This window comes from Leucopleurus acutus, assembly GCF_964270905.1.
Source record: "Leucopleurus acutus genome assembly, chromosome: 1".
Lineage (NCBI taxonomy): Eukaryota > Metazoa > Chordata > Mammalia > Artiodactyla > Delphinidae > Leucopleurus > Leucopleurus acutus.
Genome location: NC_139142.1, coordinates 142,762,131 through 142,779,634, shown reverse-complemented (window position 1 = coordinate 142,779,634; position 17,504 = coordinate 142,762,131). Strand labels below are relative to the sequence as shown.

Sequence of the window (17,504 nt, the reverse complement as noted above, 5' to 3'; positions counted from 1 at the left end):
AGACCCTGAGTAGAAAACCAGTTATGCTATGAAGGCATAACTGACCTACAGAAACTGGGAAATAATAAATGGATATTGTTTTAAGCTGCTTAGTTTGTGGTAAATTGGTATGCAGCAACAAAAAAAAACCTAAAACAGGTGATGAGGGCTTAGAACTGCCCTCAAAGTAGCAGGGGATTCAGAATTTGCTGGGAAGCCAGCAAAGCCTACCTTTATGGGTGGTGGGGAAAGAAAATTTCTGGAGTCAGACAAAACTGGCCGCAAATCTAACTAAGCACTACTGTTTATCAGCTGTGTGATTCTTGGGCAATGTCCTCTGAGTCTATTTCTTCATCCATAAAATAGGGATAAATACTTGTCTCACAACAATGTTATAAGGCTTAGATGGGATAATAAATAGTTTGTAGCATGCAGTGGCACATAATAAATTATGGTCATAATTGTTTCTGAAAACAACAACAACAAAAACACGCAACACTCCTGTAGCCAATCTAAGGTCCTGTAGGCCAAGTGGAGAGACTGACAGCAGAGACCAGTTGGGATTCAGTTGCCATATACCTCAGTGGGTTTTTTGTTTTGTTTTGTTTTTTTGGCTGCGCAAGGCTTCAGGGATCTTAGTTCCCCCACCAGGGACTGAACCCAGGCCATGGCAGTGAAAGCGCCGGGTCCTAACCACTGGACTGCTACGGAACTCCCAGCCCAGTGCTTTCTTTTTTTCTTTTTCAAGTTTTTATAGTTTTTTGTTTTGTTTTTTTAATTCTTATTGGAGTACAGTTGATTTACAGTGTTGTGTTAGCTTCTGCTGCACAGCAAAGTGAATCAGTTACACATATACATATACCCACTTCTTTCTAGATTCTTTTCCCAGTGCTTTCTTAATTATGGGAGTCCTGACCTCATCCTGAGCTTCCAGCTCTTGGAGATTTGATGAATATTAATTGAAATCAAAGAGGCGAAACCTTCCCCAGGTGTCCTTTCGTTAGGTTGGTGGGCGAAGTTGAGGACAGGTGCTTTGAAAAAAAGCTTTTTTATCATTTTCCCAGCCAGGTTCATACCCCCTAAAGCACTGCTAGGTAGGAAACAGAGAAGGGCCAATACTGACACCCTGGAGACAGGGCCTAGAGTCAGGAAGTGGAGGGTGAATGTCCATCTTTTCTTTCCTCAGATCCAGGGATAGAGAATGAGGGATAACAAGAGATAATGAGACTTGTCTCATTAACTCCTTGTGGCACCGAGATAATTCAGGCCTGGAGAATGTGGTCTCACTGCCCAGGAGCTCAAGGTCAGAATGCAGTTAGTGAAGCCAGATTAGACGTTAAGAGTCTTGGAATTTAATCAACCGCCTCCTGTAGGGACTGGGGGAGGGCCTTTCACCAGAAATATCCAGGTGAGTCCTGGGACTGGGGATTAGGTGAAAAGAGCCTCGATTGCCAGCAAGGAATCTAATTTCTGAGCCCGTTTCTTTCTCTGTAACGTCAAGTGGTTGGACTCATTTTTTGAATGCTTGCGGGTTTGTGGTATAAGAATAGTTACTAATAGGGTCCCTTATAGGTAAGCAGTCGTTCTGTCCCACTCGTTCTCTTATTTTAGGCTCAAACAGGGGGGTAAAGCAAAGAAGGTATTTTTATAATAATTTGTCGTTGTTACTGTTATTGTTCCCATGTTGAGGTGCTAGAGTCGCCTCCCGAGCCAGATTTGAACCACGCTACGGTCCACTGACGGCTCTTCGCCTTCTTCCTTCCATCCTAGCTCCACGATCGCCGCTGCAGTCCACGGGACCAGCGAGTCGGCGGAGAGCGGGGCCGAAATAATTGTCCTGAGCGCGCCGCCGTAGCCCGCCCGAGGCCGCGTGGTTCCCCCTTCCGCCAAGGCGCGAACGCCGCAGTGGGCGGGCCCTCACGCTCCGCCCGCCGTGCGTCGGTGCGTGAGTCCGGCCCCCACGAGCTCGCGAGCGGTCTTGAGCTCACACCCGGCTTCTCCTCAGCCTTATTCTGCGCGCCGCCATCACCGTCATGCTAGGCGCCGCTGTCCGCCGCTGCTCGGTAGCAGCAGCCGCAGTCGCCCGGACCAGCCCTCGAGGCCTCCTGCACCCCACTCCGGCCCCCGGCCCCGCCGCCGGTAAGGCCCCCGCCTGCCACTGTCCGCGCCCGCGTGTCCTTGCGGTGACCTGGGCCCCCGCTGCCACGCGAGGGCAGGCTCGCCCAGAGGCCTAGCTCTTGCCCTGCGGGCCGGCGGCCGAACCTGGTGACCGCTGGCCGTTCTCTCCGCCGCCTCGAGTTTTGGAGGACTCGAGGGCGCGCCCTCGGTGCCTCCCTCGGCGTGACTTCCTGGTGCGGGCACCGCGGACGGGTCAAGTGTGGACCTGCTGTGGGCGCCAAGGAGGGGGCACAGCGCACCTCCAGCGCCCACCGAACCCCTTCGGTCCCCGGGCCGTGACCTTGCCCCGGCGCTGACCCCGCGGCCACCTGACTGGGAGTGGCCACCGCCGGCCTGCAGCGCTTCGGCGAAGGTGACATTGAGCTCAGGGTAGGGGCGGGGGGGGGTGGTCCCTCCGGGGACCCCGGCACCGCCGCCCCCAGCGTCTTCCGAGAATGCGTTATACTTCCGTGTGGAACGCAGTATAGCCGTTTTTTCCGACATTTCTCGGTTAGCGTTTTGTGTGTCACTTTCTCAGACCATTCTGTTCTTTTTAGAGACTGCTGTGCCACGTTCTGATTCTTCCATTTTTACGATAGATCGACGTGTGTGGTTGTTTCCTGAGGTCTGGAAGAAAGCCTGACTGTTGATAGGTCTTATGATAAGAATATTACTCTTTCGAAAATTGGGTACCACAGACCCAGGAATACTGGCTTCTACAAACATGGGGAAGCGTTATTTTTGGCTTCCGGTTAGAAGCCTGATTGTTGGAGTATGAAATGGTCTGCTGATTGCTGTCTCTTATTTTGCCTTCCCCTTATATGTGTTCCGGGAAACTTTGTGTCCAGCACGGAACTTCTAATTATTGTAACTGCACTTTGATTTTGGTCCATGATGGTAGTATATGCGACATTATGAAATTGGCCCCTAAGCATGCATATTTAAACATGTGAACTCAAACTCTTAGTAAGTTTGGACATAGTGATTTATCTTCTAGGCACTCTAGTCACCCTCTTTAGTATAATTCATAAAAAGCTTTATTTTAGGTGTTGTCCTGTAAACCTAAATATTTGCCACAAGGAGGCAGTCTTGGTTACATTTGTGTCAGCTACTTTCTAGCTGTGTGACCAAGGACTTATTAATTAAACCTTAAGACTCAGTTGTCTCATCTGTAAAATTGGGATAATATTTAGTAGTTGTGAGGTTTAACTGAGATAATGTAACCCTTAGCACCTTTCCTGGCACAAATGCTTAATACATATTTGCTTTTTTATAGTGCATTTCATTTTTGCATATTATAGGTGAGGTTTGTTATCAATATGAGATGAAGAGGTTTTATGCAATTAAAAGTCAGAAAGGACTAAGATTCTTGGATGAGGCTATCCAAGGTCAAGTGAAAGAGCTCTGGAGGGGTTACCTGAGGGGCCTCAAGTTTGCTGTAGGTAAGTAGCAACCCAAATTCCATATTTGGTCCCAGGAGAAGTCTCCAACTTGTAACAGAATTGTTTTCCAATAACTGCTGAGTTACATAATTAAATGTTTTGAATAATGGTTAGATTCTCTAGTCAACCGTTAAAAGTTACACAATCCTGGCACCTGTCCTTACCCTGATAGTTCTGAAAAGGTGGGAGGAGTTTCCGCTTTTCCTTTCTTGGTGCAGAGCTAAATTTAAGTAGCACTTTTTATTACCTTCCAACCTTTTCTGCACCACTCCCACATTTATAGATTTCCAGCCTTTGGACCCCAAGGTTCATGACTGCTCTTAAGCCTTACACCTCTGCAACCCTGCCTTTGAGCTTGTTCATGTACCCTCTACATTATTCACTTCTTTCCATTATTCCTAGAATCACCACCACCAAAATGTCCATTCTCTGAGCCTTGTCTGAGCTGATTAGTTATTGAAGGGGATTAATGAGCCCCTTAATTTTTCTAAATATATTGTTAACCCTTTTTTAAAAAAAGATTGCTTAACTGAATGCCAGAAAGCAGTGTTAGAAATAGATTTTTAGATTGTAGCCCTAGAAATGTCCCAATTTTTTACAGTTGCTTCCTTTTCCCTACTCTGGAATCTTTAGTTTATATGAAAGCACTGAGTAATTGTTTTCCAAAATAATTTACCATACAAGCCTCAAAACTAGGTGGAAATGCTGTACTTAAGTAGGGGTGGTGTGGGGGAGGGAAAAGATGCCTATATAGTTTACCTAAAAATCAAAATGTTAAGCATGTTCATAATAACTACAAGAATAGATCCTGCTCTGCCCATTACTAGAATTAAGAATATAATTTAAACCACGTGGGAGAGTATGTTTTTCCCAACCTGGAAGCTATGTGTGTTCCCAGTGCTTGCTTGGTATTCTAAATACTTGTTTCATACAGGGTTTTTGTTTTTTGTTTTTGAATACAACCAGTTTGTAATTTGGGACTCTCAGAAGGAAAGTGAACAAATTGTCGAAGGTGATCCATTGATCTCCCTGTCTAGGATTTGTAGTTGCTAGCCATCTTTTTCATAGTTAGAAAACAAAACAAAGCCGCGGTCATCCAGTGAAATCCATGCCCATGCCCAGCAGTGAGCAAAAGAAATTTGTTATCATGAAATGCTTTTCTGGGTGGTTGGAGAGAATTATATGCTTCATTTTTCTTGGGTAAATACTTAGAAGTGGAATTACTGGGTATGGTAGGTGTGTATTTAACTTGATAAGGAACTGGTAAACAGTTTATACTTCGATTATATACTTACACTTTATTCTGCTAGGAATAAGTTTAGTTTTTAAAAAAAGTAGTTTACAAATTTTGGTAACAGTGGGCTAAAGCGTTATTTTTGGTATGTTAAGCCTTTAAAAATAACTAGAAATTATACCAAGCTTGTCTAATTCGTATAACAAGAAATGCAATTTGAAGAATGTTTTATTTCTATAAATTAGAATTTCCATAAATAGAAGATCAATTAAGACATTTCTAGATAAGGATTAATTTAAAGCTACCATTCATTGAGTACCTACATACAAAGTACTAAACCCTGGGCAAAGTGTTAGCTTGCTTTCATTTTTAATCATCATACTCTGCTAAGGTAGTAGTATCCTCATTTTATACATAAGGAATATAAAACTTGAGTTAATTTTACCAGGGCCAAACAGTGGGAGAGTGAAGAGCCTAGAAGCATCTGACCACTAGGCTCGGCTGCCTCCTAAAACCCAAAGGTAAAAATGCCTTTTCCCACCTCCTGCTCCATTCAGAGGCTGTTTAGATAGAATTCAGATTTCTTAACTCCCAATTCACTGTCCATTTGATAGGCAGAAACTAAAAATGGGAAGGCTTTTCATATGGTACTAGAAAGGGTATATTGATTGAGAGCAGAATACTAAGTGTTTCCTATTTTCTTGATAGTGTTATATTAATAAATCTCACTTCTTAGAAATCTAGTAAAACTTTTTTCCATTGGGTGTAAGTCACTTTTTTAATTAGAATTTTCAAGGAAGGGGCTGTAGTTTGATAAAACAATTTTTAAATTACCATTGCTTTGTCAGGATGTATAATTTATTTTGGGATATAATTTAATAGAGAGCATAAGTTTTTTTTTTAATTTATCAAGAAAGTGTATCTTATAAATTTGCTTAAGAACTAGAATGGACATTGTTTTATTTTATTTTTGGCCACACCGAGTGGCTTGTGGGATCTTCGTTCCCCGACCAGGGATTGAACCCAGGCCCTCGACAGTGAAAGCGCAGAGTCCTAAGCACTGGACCGCCAGGGAATTCCCAAGAATGGACATTATTTTAAATTAAGAATTAATAATTGCTTATCATAAAACTAAGTGTATAAAGAAATAAAGTTTTTCCTTTCAAAGATAACCGCTGTTAACAATTACATGCCAGCATTACACGTTAGTGGGATAAAAGCATGAACGTACACACATAGTACTTTTTGTTCTACTTGCTTTAATGTGCTTAATTTTTAAGATTTTTTTCAATTCAGTACATAAGATTTGTTTCATTTGACCTGCTGAATAATTTTCCTACCATGACATACATAGCTGAGTCAAAACTTCATGCATTGAGTGTATTTAATACCACTGAACTGTACATTTAGAAATGGTTAAGATGGTAAATTTTATGTTATGTGTATTTTAAGACACACCAAAAAAAGAAAAAAACTTTATGTATTGGCAAGATATGTCAAGTACTACTTCTATATATTGAAGTTTTTGCTCTCTCTCCCCTATAGCTATCCAGTCCATTCGCTGCTACTCCCATGGGTCACATGAGACAGATGAGGAGTTTGATGCTCGCTGGGTGACATACTTCAATAGGCCAGATATTGATGCTTGGGAATTGCGTAAAGGTAATTGGAACATAGACATATGTGTCTATTTTCGTATAGAGTTATGAACTGCTATGTAGTCTTCCACTACTTTGTTGAAAGTAACTACAGTTAACCCTTGAAAAACTTGGGGGGTTAGGGACACCAACACACACCCCCACATAGAAAATCCACATATAACTTTGCACTTGGTCCTCTTTATCCACAGTTCTGTGTCCAAGGTTCTCCATCTATGGATTCAGCCAACTTCGGATCATGTAGCACTGTAGTATTTATTGAAAAAAATCCACGTGTAAGTGGGCCTGTACAGTTCAAACCCATGTTGTTCAAGGGTCAACTGTATCATGCAAACTGGGGATTGTCATGCATCTTGCAATTAGGAAAGTTTATAGTTTCCAGAGTAAATATTTCCTGTAAAGCAGGGTTTTAAAGGAGGCACAGTTGACATTTTGGGCCAGACAGTTCTTTGTTGCAAGGGCTGTCCTTTGCATTGTAGGATATTTAGCAGCATCCTTGGTTTCTACACACTAGATGCCAACACCCTCACACACCCCCAGTTGTGACAACTGAAAATGTCTCCTGGGGGACAAAATCATCACTGCTATAATGATAGGCCGGGGTGAGCAAGATTTAACAGTTGTGTAATTTTTAGATAATTTACGCAAGTAGTCATTTGGTTCTCTTCCTCTCTTGGTAATAGTTTGGGATTTTTGTTATTTTTATTCTCAGTTATGATTTGTCTTGCCCTGAATAAGAGTCTGATCTGAATAAGCTAGAACTTGTTTATCCTAAATTTGTAAGTACACATTTAACATAAGTAAGTAGCATTAATAATAACCAGGCTAGTGACTGGTAGGTAACTAATTCTAAGTGTAAGAAGTTTATCTCAGACCAAGAGTTCATTCTCTATGACTATATTCTAGCATTGCAGTCACTGGTGTCCTTTGTTTAAATATTTTTAAATAAATAAAAGCAAGAAACCGAAGTGCTTCATACTTTTCTGCAGGAATGTAATGACACCATTTTGCTGCAGCTGGGGAAATTCTTATTGGATAATCTTGAGTAGAAGTAATAAAAAGAACAGCAGTTCTGCATTCCCATTAAGAGAATCTTAAATTTTATGATGTATCATTTTGTGCTGAGCCAAAAGGAATCATGCCCAGTCATTTTCTGGTTGAATGTTTTTGATTGTGTGCTAATGGCTCTCTGTATCTCCTTAATGTCCTCATTTGGGCTTCATTACCTCTCCTTAAGCATTTCTGTGGTGGTTTTTAGATTATTTTCCAATCAGATCTATTTTAAAGCAATCAAAGTACATACATCATACTAAGAGTTAAAGATATAAGTTGAAAATGGCCCTCTTGTTTGAAAAGAAACCAGCTACTTTTGAAAACAGGGTTTGCATTAAAGAAAACTCTTGAGGATTTTTTCCTTCCGTCTGCATGCTGCTGCATAGTTCTTTTCACTAACTCACTGTGGAAGATCCACTGTGATCTCATTATCTAGAATATATTTTATTTTTGGCTGCACCATGCAGCTTACAGGATCTTAGTTCCCTGACCAGGGATCGAACCCAGGACCCTGGCAGTGGACCCGCTGAGTCCTAACCAGTCCTCCCTAGTCTGGGAATTCCCAGTTATCTCATTTTAGAGATAAGAGAATAGAGGCTCAAACAGACAAGATCACATGTTTATGGTTCAATAAAAATACAGATAACTAACTCATAGTTTAAGTGAGGATATACCAGGTTGATATGACCCCTCTTTTTAATTTGACAGGGATGAACACCCTTGTTGGCTATGATCTGGTTCCAGAACCCAAAATCATTGATGCTGCTTTGCGGGCATGCAGACGCTTAAATGATTTTGCTAGTGCAGTCCGCATCCTAGAGGTTGTTAAGGTCAGTAAAATAACAATGTTTTGGAAGTAGGTGGACTGTTGATTAGGTATTAGCATATTCTGTGTTTCTGAGTTTGTTAAAATACCTAAAATTAGTTCTTATATAGCTAGAGGGAATGTACATTGCGGTTACAGTCTTTTTGGAGGGTGGTTTGGTAGAATTTATTCAGAGACTTAAAAATTATGCTTGATACCCATTTGTTCAGCAATCCCATATGAGAATTTACCTTAAGGAAATAATTAAGAGTGTACAGTTTATCTTTGTGCTGTTTGTGATATGAAATTCAATGTTGCTAGTGTTTTCTTAAGGTGGGACTTCCCAGAAGAGGTTATTATTCATGTTGTAGAAATGTGTTTAACATTAAAGATATTCATAGTATATTAACTGAGGGAAATTATGAAATAATTTTTGCAGTGTATGACCCCATTTTATTAAAAAGTATAGAGAGAATGATCAAAATGTAAGAGGATATATACTTATTCTCCTCCCTCTTACTTGATTATAGTTTCTAATTTTTCTGTAATGAACAAGTTAATGCATGGAATTTTAAATAAGAATTTTATAATTTAGCAAACAGCTAAGGGACCTAGAGTTTGTTAAAGACAGAAGAGTAATAGCTTGGCATTGTCTTAGTTCATTTGACTTTTTTAATATTTGTCCCTGAGGAACAAATATTATGACAATATAGGTGTGATTATATGTTATGGCGAGTATTCATCAAAACTCTCTTGCCTTGGAAATAAGTATCCTCTAAGTGTTGCTCTCCGTGAAAAGACATTGTGTTCTATAAGAAAGAAATTCAAGGTCTGTTAAGAGGGAAAGTATGATATTACTTTATCTAAAATGGGTAAGATAATTAAGGGTTCTGTAGGCTATCAATCCATTCAGCACCAGTAGTTAATTCAGTTAGGGTCTCAAATTGAGGCAAATCAAAAAACTTTTTTCTGTGATAATTTAATTATTACTGTTGCCTGCTAGGCATGTTTAATTGCCTTCACGAAATTCTGTCATCACCACCTTCTTTTCCAGTAACTCAAGGCTTTAAAATGTTTTTTTCCCTTGGGTTTAGACCAGTTGTCTTAGTTAGTCTCCAGGTGTCTTAAAAACCTACCTTTGTTTTGTTTTTTATTTTTGGCTGCGTCGGGTCTTCGTTGCTGCACGCGGGCTTTCTCTAGTTGCAGCGAGTGGGGGCTACTCTTCGTCGAGGTGCGCGGGCTTCTCGTTGCAGTGGCTTCTATTGTTGCAGAGCACAGGCTCTAGGCGCGCGGGCTTCAGTAGTTGTGGCGCGTGGGCTCAGTAGTTGTGACTCGCGGGCTCTAGAGTGCAGGCTCAGTAGTTGTGGCACACGGGCTTAGTTGCTCCACAGCATGTGGGATCTTCCTGGACCAGGGCTCAAACCCATGTGTCCCCTGCATTAGCAGGCGGATTCTTAACCACTGCACCACCAGAGAAGTCCCAAGTTGCTGTCTTTTTTGAACAGATATGTTAACTTAAAAGTAGGTGACTTGTATTCTCTGCTACTAGCCTCTGCATATGTGATTAAAAGCATTTTCAAGTTCATTTTGTTAATAGAGACAGCTTTTCAGAGCTAAATGTGACTATTTTCTTTGCCATCAGGACAAAGCAGGACCTCATAAGGAAATCTACCCCTATGTCATCCAGGAACTTAGACCAACTTTAAATGAACTGGGAATCTCCACTCCAGAGGAACTGGGCCTTGACAAAGTATAAACCCCATGGGTAAGCTACATACCTGAAAAAGGCAGGAAAGAATCCAGGGAGGGGTGAGTGAGTGGCATTTCAGTATTCTCAGAGTAAGACCTTTTCGTGGCCTTTTTAGAGGCTGTGAGCTTAGTGATTGAGAGAATACCTATGATGATTAATTTAAGGAGCTAGAATTGTTGTTTCTAGTTGTCATAATTATTCTTTTACTGGCGTAAAGGCAAGTAAAAGCCTTATTTTAAAATCTATATAAAATATTTCAAGCATAATGAATAGCATAGGGAATAAGTGTAACCACACCCAGATTTTGAGGTATTATTATTTTTGCCATGTGTGCTTTAGTTTTCCCCCTCCCCTAAGAAATGACATGTTTCACATAGAGTTGAAGCCCTCTCTGTACCTCTTCCCTAATTCCAGCCCTTTAGCCTCCCCCAGCTAAAGGTAATCTACATAGGTGTTCATCATGCATGCTTTTATACATCTGTTTATTTTTAATAGGGTTTTATTGATTTGATGATTCTGTTTTTTGTGTGCCCATGTTGGAATATGATAGTTAAGTAATATTCATTGATAATAAAAGCTTATTTGATACCTTGTCCTCTATGGAAAGACAGATTAGGTAATAAAACGAGCCACAGGATTGCCTGGGTGGTGAGCAGTACACAGAAAATCCTTTGTAAAACAGAAAATATATAAGTAAAAAGTCATATATTTATTTTATTTAACAAACACACATAGTGTATATAACTCTTACTATGTGTCAGGTACTGTTTTTTGAGCTTTATAAGTATTAACTCATTTAATCCTCAAACAGTCCTGTGAGGTACTTACTATTATTATAATTATTCCCATTTTACTATTTTACTGATGAGGAAACTGAGGCACATTGTCCAAGGTCATACAACTAGTAGAGGAACCCACATTTAAACCCAGGCAGTCTGGCTCCAGAGTCCATTGCTTTTACTGTGCCACACATCCTTTGCATTGCAGTGCTGAGGCATTTACTAAGGCCTTACTCTTACTTCTCAGAGGTAAATGATGAGGCTTAAGTAGAGGGTTTGCTTCCTAAGAGTAAGAAGAAGCTTATTTTTAAAAGATGGAACTAAACTATCTTATAAAAGTTTTAATAAAAGTGGACCCCAAATTATTTAAAGAGCTAGTATCAGACTCCTCGCAAGATAAAGAGCCAGGTTAGGATACCATTAATCAACATCTAATTTCACACCTAATAAACATTTAAAAATCAGGGCTTCCCTGGTGGCGCACTGATTAAGAATCCACCTGCCAATGCAGGGGACATGGGTTTGAGCCCTGGTTCGGGAAGATCCCACATGCCGTGGAGCAACTAAGCCCGTGCACCACAACTAATGAACCTGCGCTCTAGAGCCCGCGAGCCACAACTACTGAAGCCCGCTCACCTAGAGCCCATGCTCTGCAACAAGGGACGCCACCGCAGAGAGAAGTCTGCACCATAATGAAGAGTGGCCCCTGCTCGCTGCAGCTAGAGAAAGCCCATGCACAGCAACAAAGACCCAACGCAAATGGATGAAGATGTGGCACCTGTATACAATGAAGTATTACTCAGCCATAAAAAGAAACGAAATTGAATTATTTGTAGTGAGGTGGATGGACCGAGAGTCTGTCACACAGAGTGAAGTAAGTCAGAAAGAGAAAAATAAATACCGTATGCTAACACACATATATGGAATCTAACAAAAAAAAACAAAGGCCCAACGCAGCCAATAAATAAATAAATTAAATTAAATTAAATTTTTAAAAAATCTTAGAACTCAAAAAGAATCCCTATATTCAATCTTCCTGCTGACAAAGTGAGCAGAAAATGCCTGAGGTTTTGTTTTTGTTTTTTTAAAGGAGCTTTTTTTTTTTTTTAATTAATTAATTAATTTTTGGCTGTGTTGGGTCTTCGTTTCTGTGCGAGGGCTTTCTCTAGCTGTAGCAAGCGGGGTCCACTCTTCATCGCGGTGCGCGGGCCTCTCACTATCGCGCCCTCTCTTGTTGCGGAGCACAGGCTCCAGACGCGCAGGCTCAGTAGTTGTGGCTCACGGGCTTAGTTGCTCCGCGGCATGTGGGATCTTCCCAGACCAGGGCTCGAACCCATGTCCCCTGCATCGGTAGGCAGACTCAACCACAGCGCCACCAGGGAAGCCCTGCCTGAGGTTTTGTAATCCAATTTTGAGGTCTCTTTTCACAGCTTGCTTTGGAGCAAGAGTCTTAATTTTATCTTTGTCCACCCCTATGCCACTACCACCTCCTCCTCCTCCCTGAAGCCAGATAGCACATCTTTGTAAAACGTGGAAAGGCTTTCATTTATCAAGTATTATTCCAAGAAGTCCAGAAGATCTTTGTTATGTAGGATATTTTGTAGCAGCAGTAACACTGTACTCTTTTACTCAAAATTTTTTTAAGAGGGCAACTCCCCAACACTCTTGTGATTGGAAAAGACTACCCCAATAATTACCAGGTGTATGACAACAAAAAACTAAGCAGTACCTGGTGTGTTGATTGCAGGCAGGATTAAGTAAGAGCAGAAGAGACTACACAGAGACAGTGATTTTCTTGGGCTGTTGCTCTAAAGGTTATTTTTAGTAAGATTTCTACCTTTTCTTTATTTCCTAGCTAATTTTTCATGTTTTCTCTTACAGATGGGCTTCCTAAGGATTTATTGATAATGCTACTTGATTGTAAACAATCACCTGGAAATACTGATGAAAACATATTACCTTATTTGAACAAGTTTTCCTTTGTTGAGTACCAAACCATGTAATGTAACTTGGACTTTAATAAAAGGGAAATGAGTTTGAACTGAAATTAGGTATTGTTTCATGTGTTTGCATTGAAAAGCAAAAAAAAAGAACTATTATAGGGTCGTTGGTTTCATTGGTTTCCGTGTTATATGCTGAGAGAACTGCTTCAATTCTCTGGAAACCACCCAACATGAAAGTCAGCTACATAAACATATTTGGGTGCACTGGCTGGTAAATTAGCTAAAAATTAAAAGTCATTTATATAGAATTTTCTTGCTGACAGGCCAGCAAGTACCCTGGACTTAGGGGATTGGATGTCCTTGGGGATAGATCAAATTGTGTACCTTCCCAAAAATGGGTGAAATAAAGTTTTAAAGTGGTCATTAAGATAGTCTTGAGGATGTGCTGATAATAGCCAGCCCCTTAGTGCCTCTTTTTTTCCCTACATGTTCTTCCCTTGCAGTACAGTATTAGCCTTGGACGTCGAAGACTTTGCTGGGGTAGATTTGGAGGCTTTCTGCTTAAAGAACTGAGTAAATGAGGTTTGTTTTTTTTTTTAAGTAATTTTATTTATTTATTTTTTTTTTGGCTGCATTGGGTCTTTGTTGCTGCGTGCAGGCTTTCTGTCTAGTTGCGGCCAGCCGGGACTACTCTTCATTGCGGTGCACAGGCTTCTTATTGCTGTGGAGCGCAGGCTCTAGGCACATGGGCTTCAGTAGTTGCAGCACGCAGGCTCAGTAGTTGTGGCTCGAGGGCTCTGGCGCACGGGCTTAGTTGCTCTGCAGCATGTGGGATCTTCCTGGACCAGGGCTCGAACCCGTGACCCCCGCGTTGGCAGGCGGATTCTTAACCACTGCGCCACCAGGGAAGTCCAAGTTTACTTGAGAGAATAAAATACACAAATCCTGTCTTACTTTAGAAGCCCCGTAATAGTAGAAACCAGCTGCTGGATAACGAGGTTTTAGGTTTGAGTGACTTATAATACAGCCAGTTCAGACTGCAGCCTCAGGCGAATTGGATTAATAGTAGGTTGAAATTTAGATGTCTTCTCTCCTAAAGCCATGTAAGGAAATGTTAGTAAAATCAGTTATCGGGGACTTCCCTGGCGGTCCAGTGGTTTAGACTTCGTGCTTCCACTGCAGGGGGCATGGGTTCGATTCCTGGTCGGGGAAATAAGATCGTGCATGCCACGTGATGTGGCCAAAAAAAGGAAAAAAAAATCAGTTTTGGTAAGATTTAACACAAATGACCTTTTATGAAAGGCTGATTCCCTACCAAAACGTCCCCCTTTCCCCCTTTTTAAGAAGTAGAGATGTGAAACTAACAATATGGTCTACTTTTAGGTAGAGCTAGAACACAGTCATAGCTTGATGATGGGTAGGGCTTCTACCCTAACAGAATGGGGTCTCTAGCTTTTTCTTTCCCTACTCTGTTTTGAAAAATTTCAAACCGATTAATGATTTGCTACATTTGTTTCGTTCTAGTATATACACACACTTTTTTTCCTCAATCAGTTGAAAATGAGTTCCAGACGTGACACTTTACCCGTTAAATGCTTTTTTTTTTTTTTTTTTTTTTTTTTTGCGGTACGCAGGCCTCTAACTGTTGTGGCCTCTCCCGTTGCGGAGCACAGGCTCTGGACGCGCAGGCTCAGCGGCCATGGCTCACGGGCCCAGCCGTTCCGCGGCATGTGGGATCCTCCCAGACCAGGGCACGAACCCGTGTCCCCTGCATCGGCAGGCGGACTCTCAGCCACTGCGCCACCAGGGAAGCCCCTTAAATACTTTTTTTTAAATAAATTTATTTTATTGATTGATTTTTGTCTGTGTCAGGTCTTCGTTGCTGCACTTGGGCTTTTCTGTAGTTGTGGCGAGCGGGGGCTACTCTTCGTTGGAGTGCGCAGGCTTCTCATTGTGGTGGCTTCTCTTGTTGCAGAGCACGGGCTCTAGGCATGTGGGCTTCAGTAATTGTGGCACGTGGGCTCAGTAGTTGTGGCTCATGGGCCCTAGAGCACAGGCTCAGTAGTTGCGGCACACGAACTTAGTTGCTCCACAGCACGTGGGATCTTCCCGGACCAGGGCTCAAACCCGTGTCCCCTGCATTGGCAGGCGGATTCTTAACCATTGTGCCACCAGGGAAGCCCCTACCCCTAAATACTTAAGCAACGTTTAAGAGAGAGGCCTTTTCCTCCTAAATAACCACAGTACCATTAACATGCTTCAAGAAGTTTGGCATAAAATATATACAATTGATTTTTCTGAAGAGGCCAGGCCAGTGGTGTAGAATGTCCTACATCTGCATCTTCCTGATTGTTTCCGCATATTAAAATCCAGTTAAATGTTTCTGGCAAGGATATAGTAGTCCCTTCCCTTATCTGCAGTTTTGCTTTCTGCAATTTGTTACCCATAGTAAACTGAGGTACAAAAATATTAAATGGAAAATTCCAGAAATAAACATGTTTTAAATTGAGCACCGTTCTGAGTAGCATAATGAAATCTTTCGCTTTCCCTCTCCATCCCATACATCCCATTAGTCACTTAGTAGCTGTCTTAGTTATCAGGTTGACTATCATGATATCACAGTGCTTGTGTTCAAATAACTTTACTTAATAATATCCCCAAAGTGCAAGAGTAGTAATGCTGGCAATTTGCATATGCTAAAGAGAACCTGGAAAGTGCTTCCTTTAAGTGAAAAGGTGAAAGTTCTTGACTTAATAAGGAAAGAAAAAAAAGTCCTATGCTGAGGGTGCTAAGGTCTAAGAACAACTCCAGTCTGTTTTATCGTGAAGAAGGAAAAATATTTGTGCTAGTTTTGCTGTTGAACCTTGAACTGCAAAAGTTATAGCCACAGTGAGATAAGCGCTTAGTTAAGATGGAAAGACATTAAATTCGTACAATAAAATATTCTGAGGGAGAGAGAGAGACCACATTCACATAACTTTTATTACACTACATTTTTATTAGTTATTGTTAATCTCTTACTGTGCCTAATTTATAAATTAAACTTTATCATAGGTATGTATAGGAAAAAACATAGTCTTTACAGGGTTCGTTCTGTACTATCCCCAGTTTCAGGCATCCACTGGGGGTCCTGGAATGTATCCTGCATGGGTAAGGGGGTACTACAGTACTACACAGATGATGTGAAATTCCAATTATATCGCCTCAAGAGGGACATGATGTGAGTATGTCCAGCATTTTTTTTTTTTTTTTTTACATTTACCCATCAACCAACAGAAGGCAACACAATGTAGAAATAGGGTGAGAAAATGGTTTGTATTTAGACCTATGTTCAAATCCCATTCTATATAGCAGTTATATGACTATGGATAAGTTAGCCAACCTTCCTGTGCTTCTGTTTTATGATCTGAAAATGGGAGCTACTTTGCAGGCTTATAATGAGAATGAAAGATTAATAAGATTAGGTCTTATTCATTATAATCATTTTTATAATCATGGTGCTTAGGAAAATGGTTTAAGCCTAGCCATTCTTTCCTAAGCTTTGCTAGCTGCCAATGCAGTTTCTCCTGTTTGTACAGATGCCAGGGCGCTTGTCCTTAGCAGCACGTGGAGTCCATCTTCCATGTTTTGCAAAGGCAAGTTCATTTGGCCCAATTTTGCATAATTTTCCTACGTTGGGGAGGTTTGTTCAAAACAAAGAAAGGTGGGAGGGAGGAGGGTAAGCTGGGACAAAATGAGAGAGTGGCATGGACTTATCTATACCAACAAATGTAAAATAGAGAGCTAGTGGGAAGCAGCCACATAGCACAGGGAGATCAGCTTGGTGCTTTGTGACCACCTAGAGGGGTGGGGTGGGTAGGGAGGGTGGGAGGGAGACGCAAGAGGGAGGAGATAATGAGGATGTATGTATGTGTATAGCTGATTCACTTTGTTACACAGCAGAAACTAACACACCATTGTAAAGCAATTATACTCCAATAAAGATGTTAAAAAAAGTGACGTGATTCTGTGGTAGCCTTGGCTCACCACAGCTGTGGTCATGCTTTTATTTATGATTAGCTTTCTGCCCAGCATTTTAATTCTAAAAGTATCATGTTAGAGCAAGTATTAAGCTCTGGAAGTAAATTCTGAAAATTTGGAGAATGCATTTGTATTAGTGTACTAGGGCTGCCATAACAATACCACAGGCTTAAAGAACAGAAATGTAGGAGTTCCCTGATGGTCTAGTGGTTAGGATTTGGCACTTTCACTGCCGTGGCCCAGGTTCCATCCCTGGTTGGGAAACTGAGATCCTGCAAGCTGTGCGGCCAAAAAAAAGAAAAAAAAACACACACAAAAAACAAATTTATTTCTCACAATTCTGGAGGCTGGAAGTCCAAGATCAAGGTGCCAGCAGGGTTGGTTTCTGATAAGACTGTCTGCCTTGCTTGCAGAGAGCTGCCTTCTCTGTGTCCTCACAAGGCCTTTTTCTCTGTGTGCACACATCTTTGGTGTCTTTTTTTTTTTTTTTTTTTTGGCCACACTGCATGGCATGCAGGATCGTAGTTCCCCGACCAGGGATTGAACCGTGTCCCCTTCAGTGGAAGTGCAGAGTCCTAACCACTGGACTGCCAGGGAATTCCCTGGTGTCTCTTTTCTTAAAAGGACACCAATCCTATTGGATTACAGCTCCACCCTTACCACCTCATTTAACCTTAATCACCC

General features: G+C 41.3%; 1 protein-coding gene across 2 annotated transcripts; it reads left to right on the top strand.

Moving 5' to 3' along the window:
- Positions 1-1,937: 1,937 nt before the first annotated feature.
- COX5A (cytochrome c oxidase subunit 5A) lies at positions 1,938-12,919 on the top strand. Of its 2 annotated transcripts, XM_082849476.1 has the most exons (6): positions 1,938-2,118; positions 3,438-3,578; positions 6,358-6,474; positions 8,232-8,353; positions 9,971-10,093; positions 12,739-12,919. In XM_082849476.1, the coding sequence occupies exons 1-5, from the start codon at positions 2,013-2,015 to the stop codon at positions 10,082-10,084; spliced, it is 600 nt and encodes a 199-aa protein (XP_082705602.1). In that variant the 5' UTR covers positions 1,938-2,012; the 3' UTR covers positions 10,085-10,093; positions 12,739-12,919. The 2 variants fall into 2 exon arrangements, with proteins under 2 accessions (XP_082705602.1, XP_082705603.1); XM_082849477.1 differs by lacking the exon at positions 3,438-3,578 and having other exon boundaries at positions 12,739-12,915.
- Positions 12,920-17,504: the final 4,585 nt, after the last annotated feature.

Excerpts from the sequence above, each read along its gene's own strand:
- COX5A (XM_082849476.1), top strand. The coding sequence starts at position 2,013 with ATGCTAGGCGCCGCTGTCCGCCGCTGCTCGGTAGCAGCAGCCGCAGTC. Across the intron at positions 2,119-3,437 it reads GGCCCCCGGCCCCGCCGCCG|GTGAGGTTTGTTATCAATAT; the intron begins GTAAGGCCCCCG and ends TGCATATTATAG. Across the intron at positions 3,579-6,357 it reads GGGCCTCAAGTTTGCTGTAG|CTATCCAGTCCATTCGCTGC; the intron begins GTAAGTAGCAAC and ends TCTCCCCTATAG.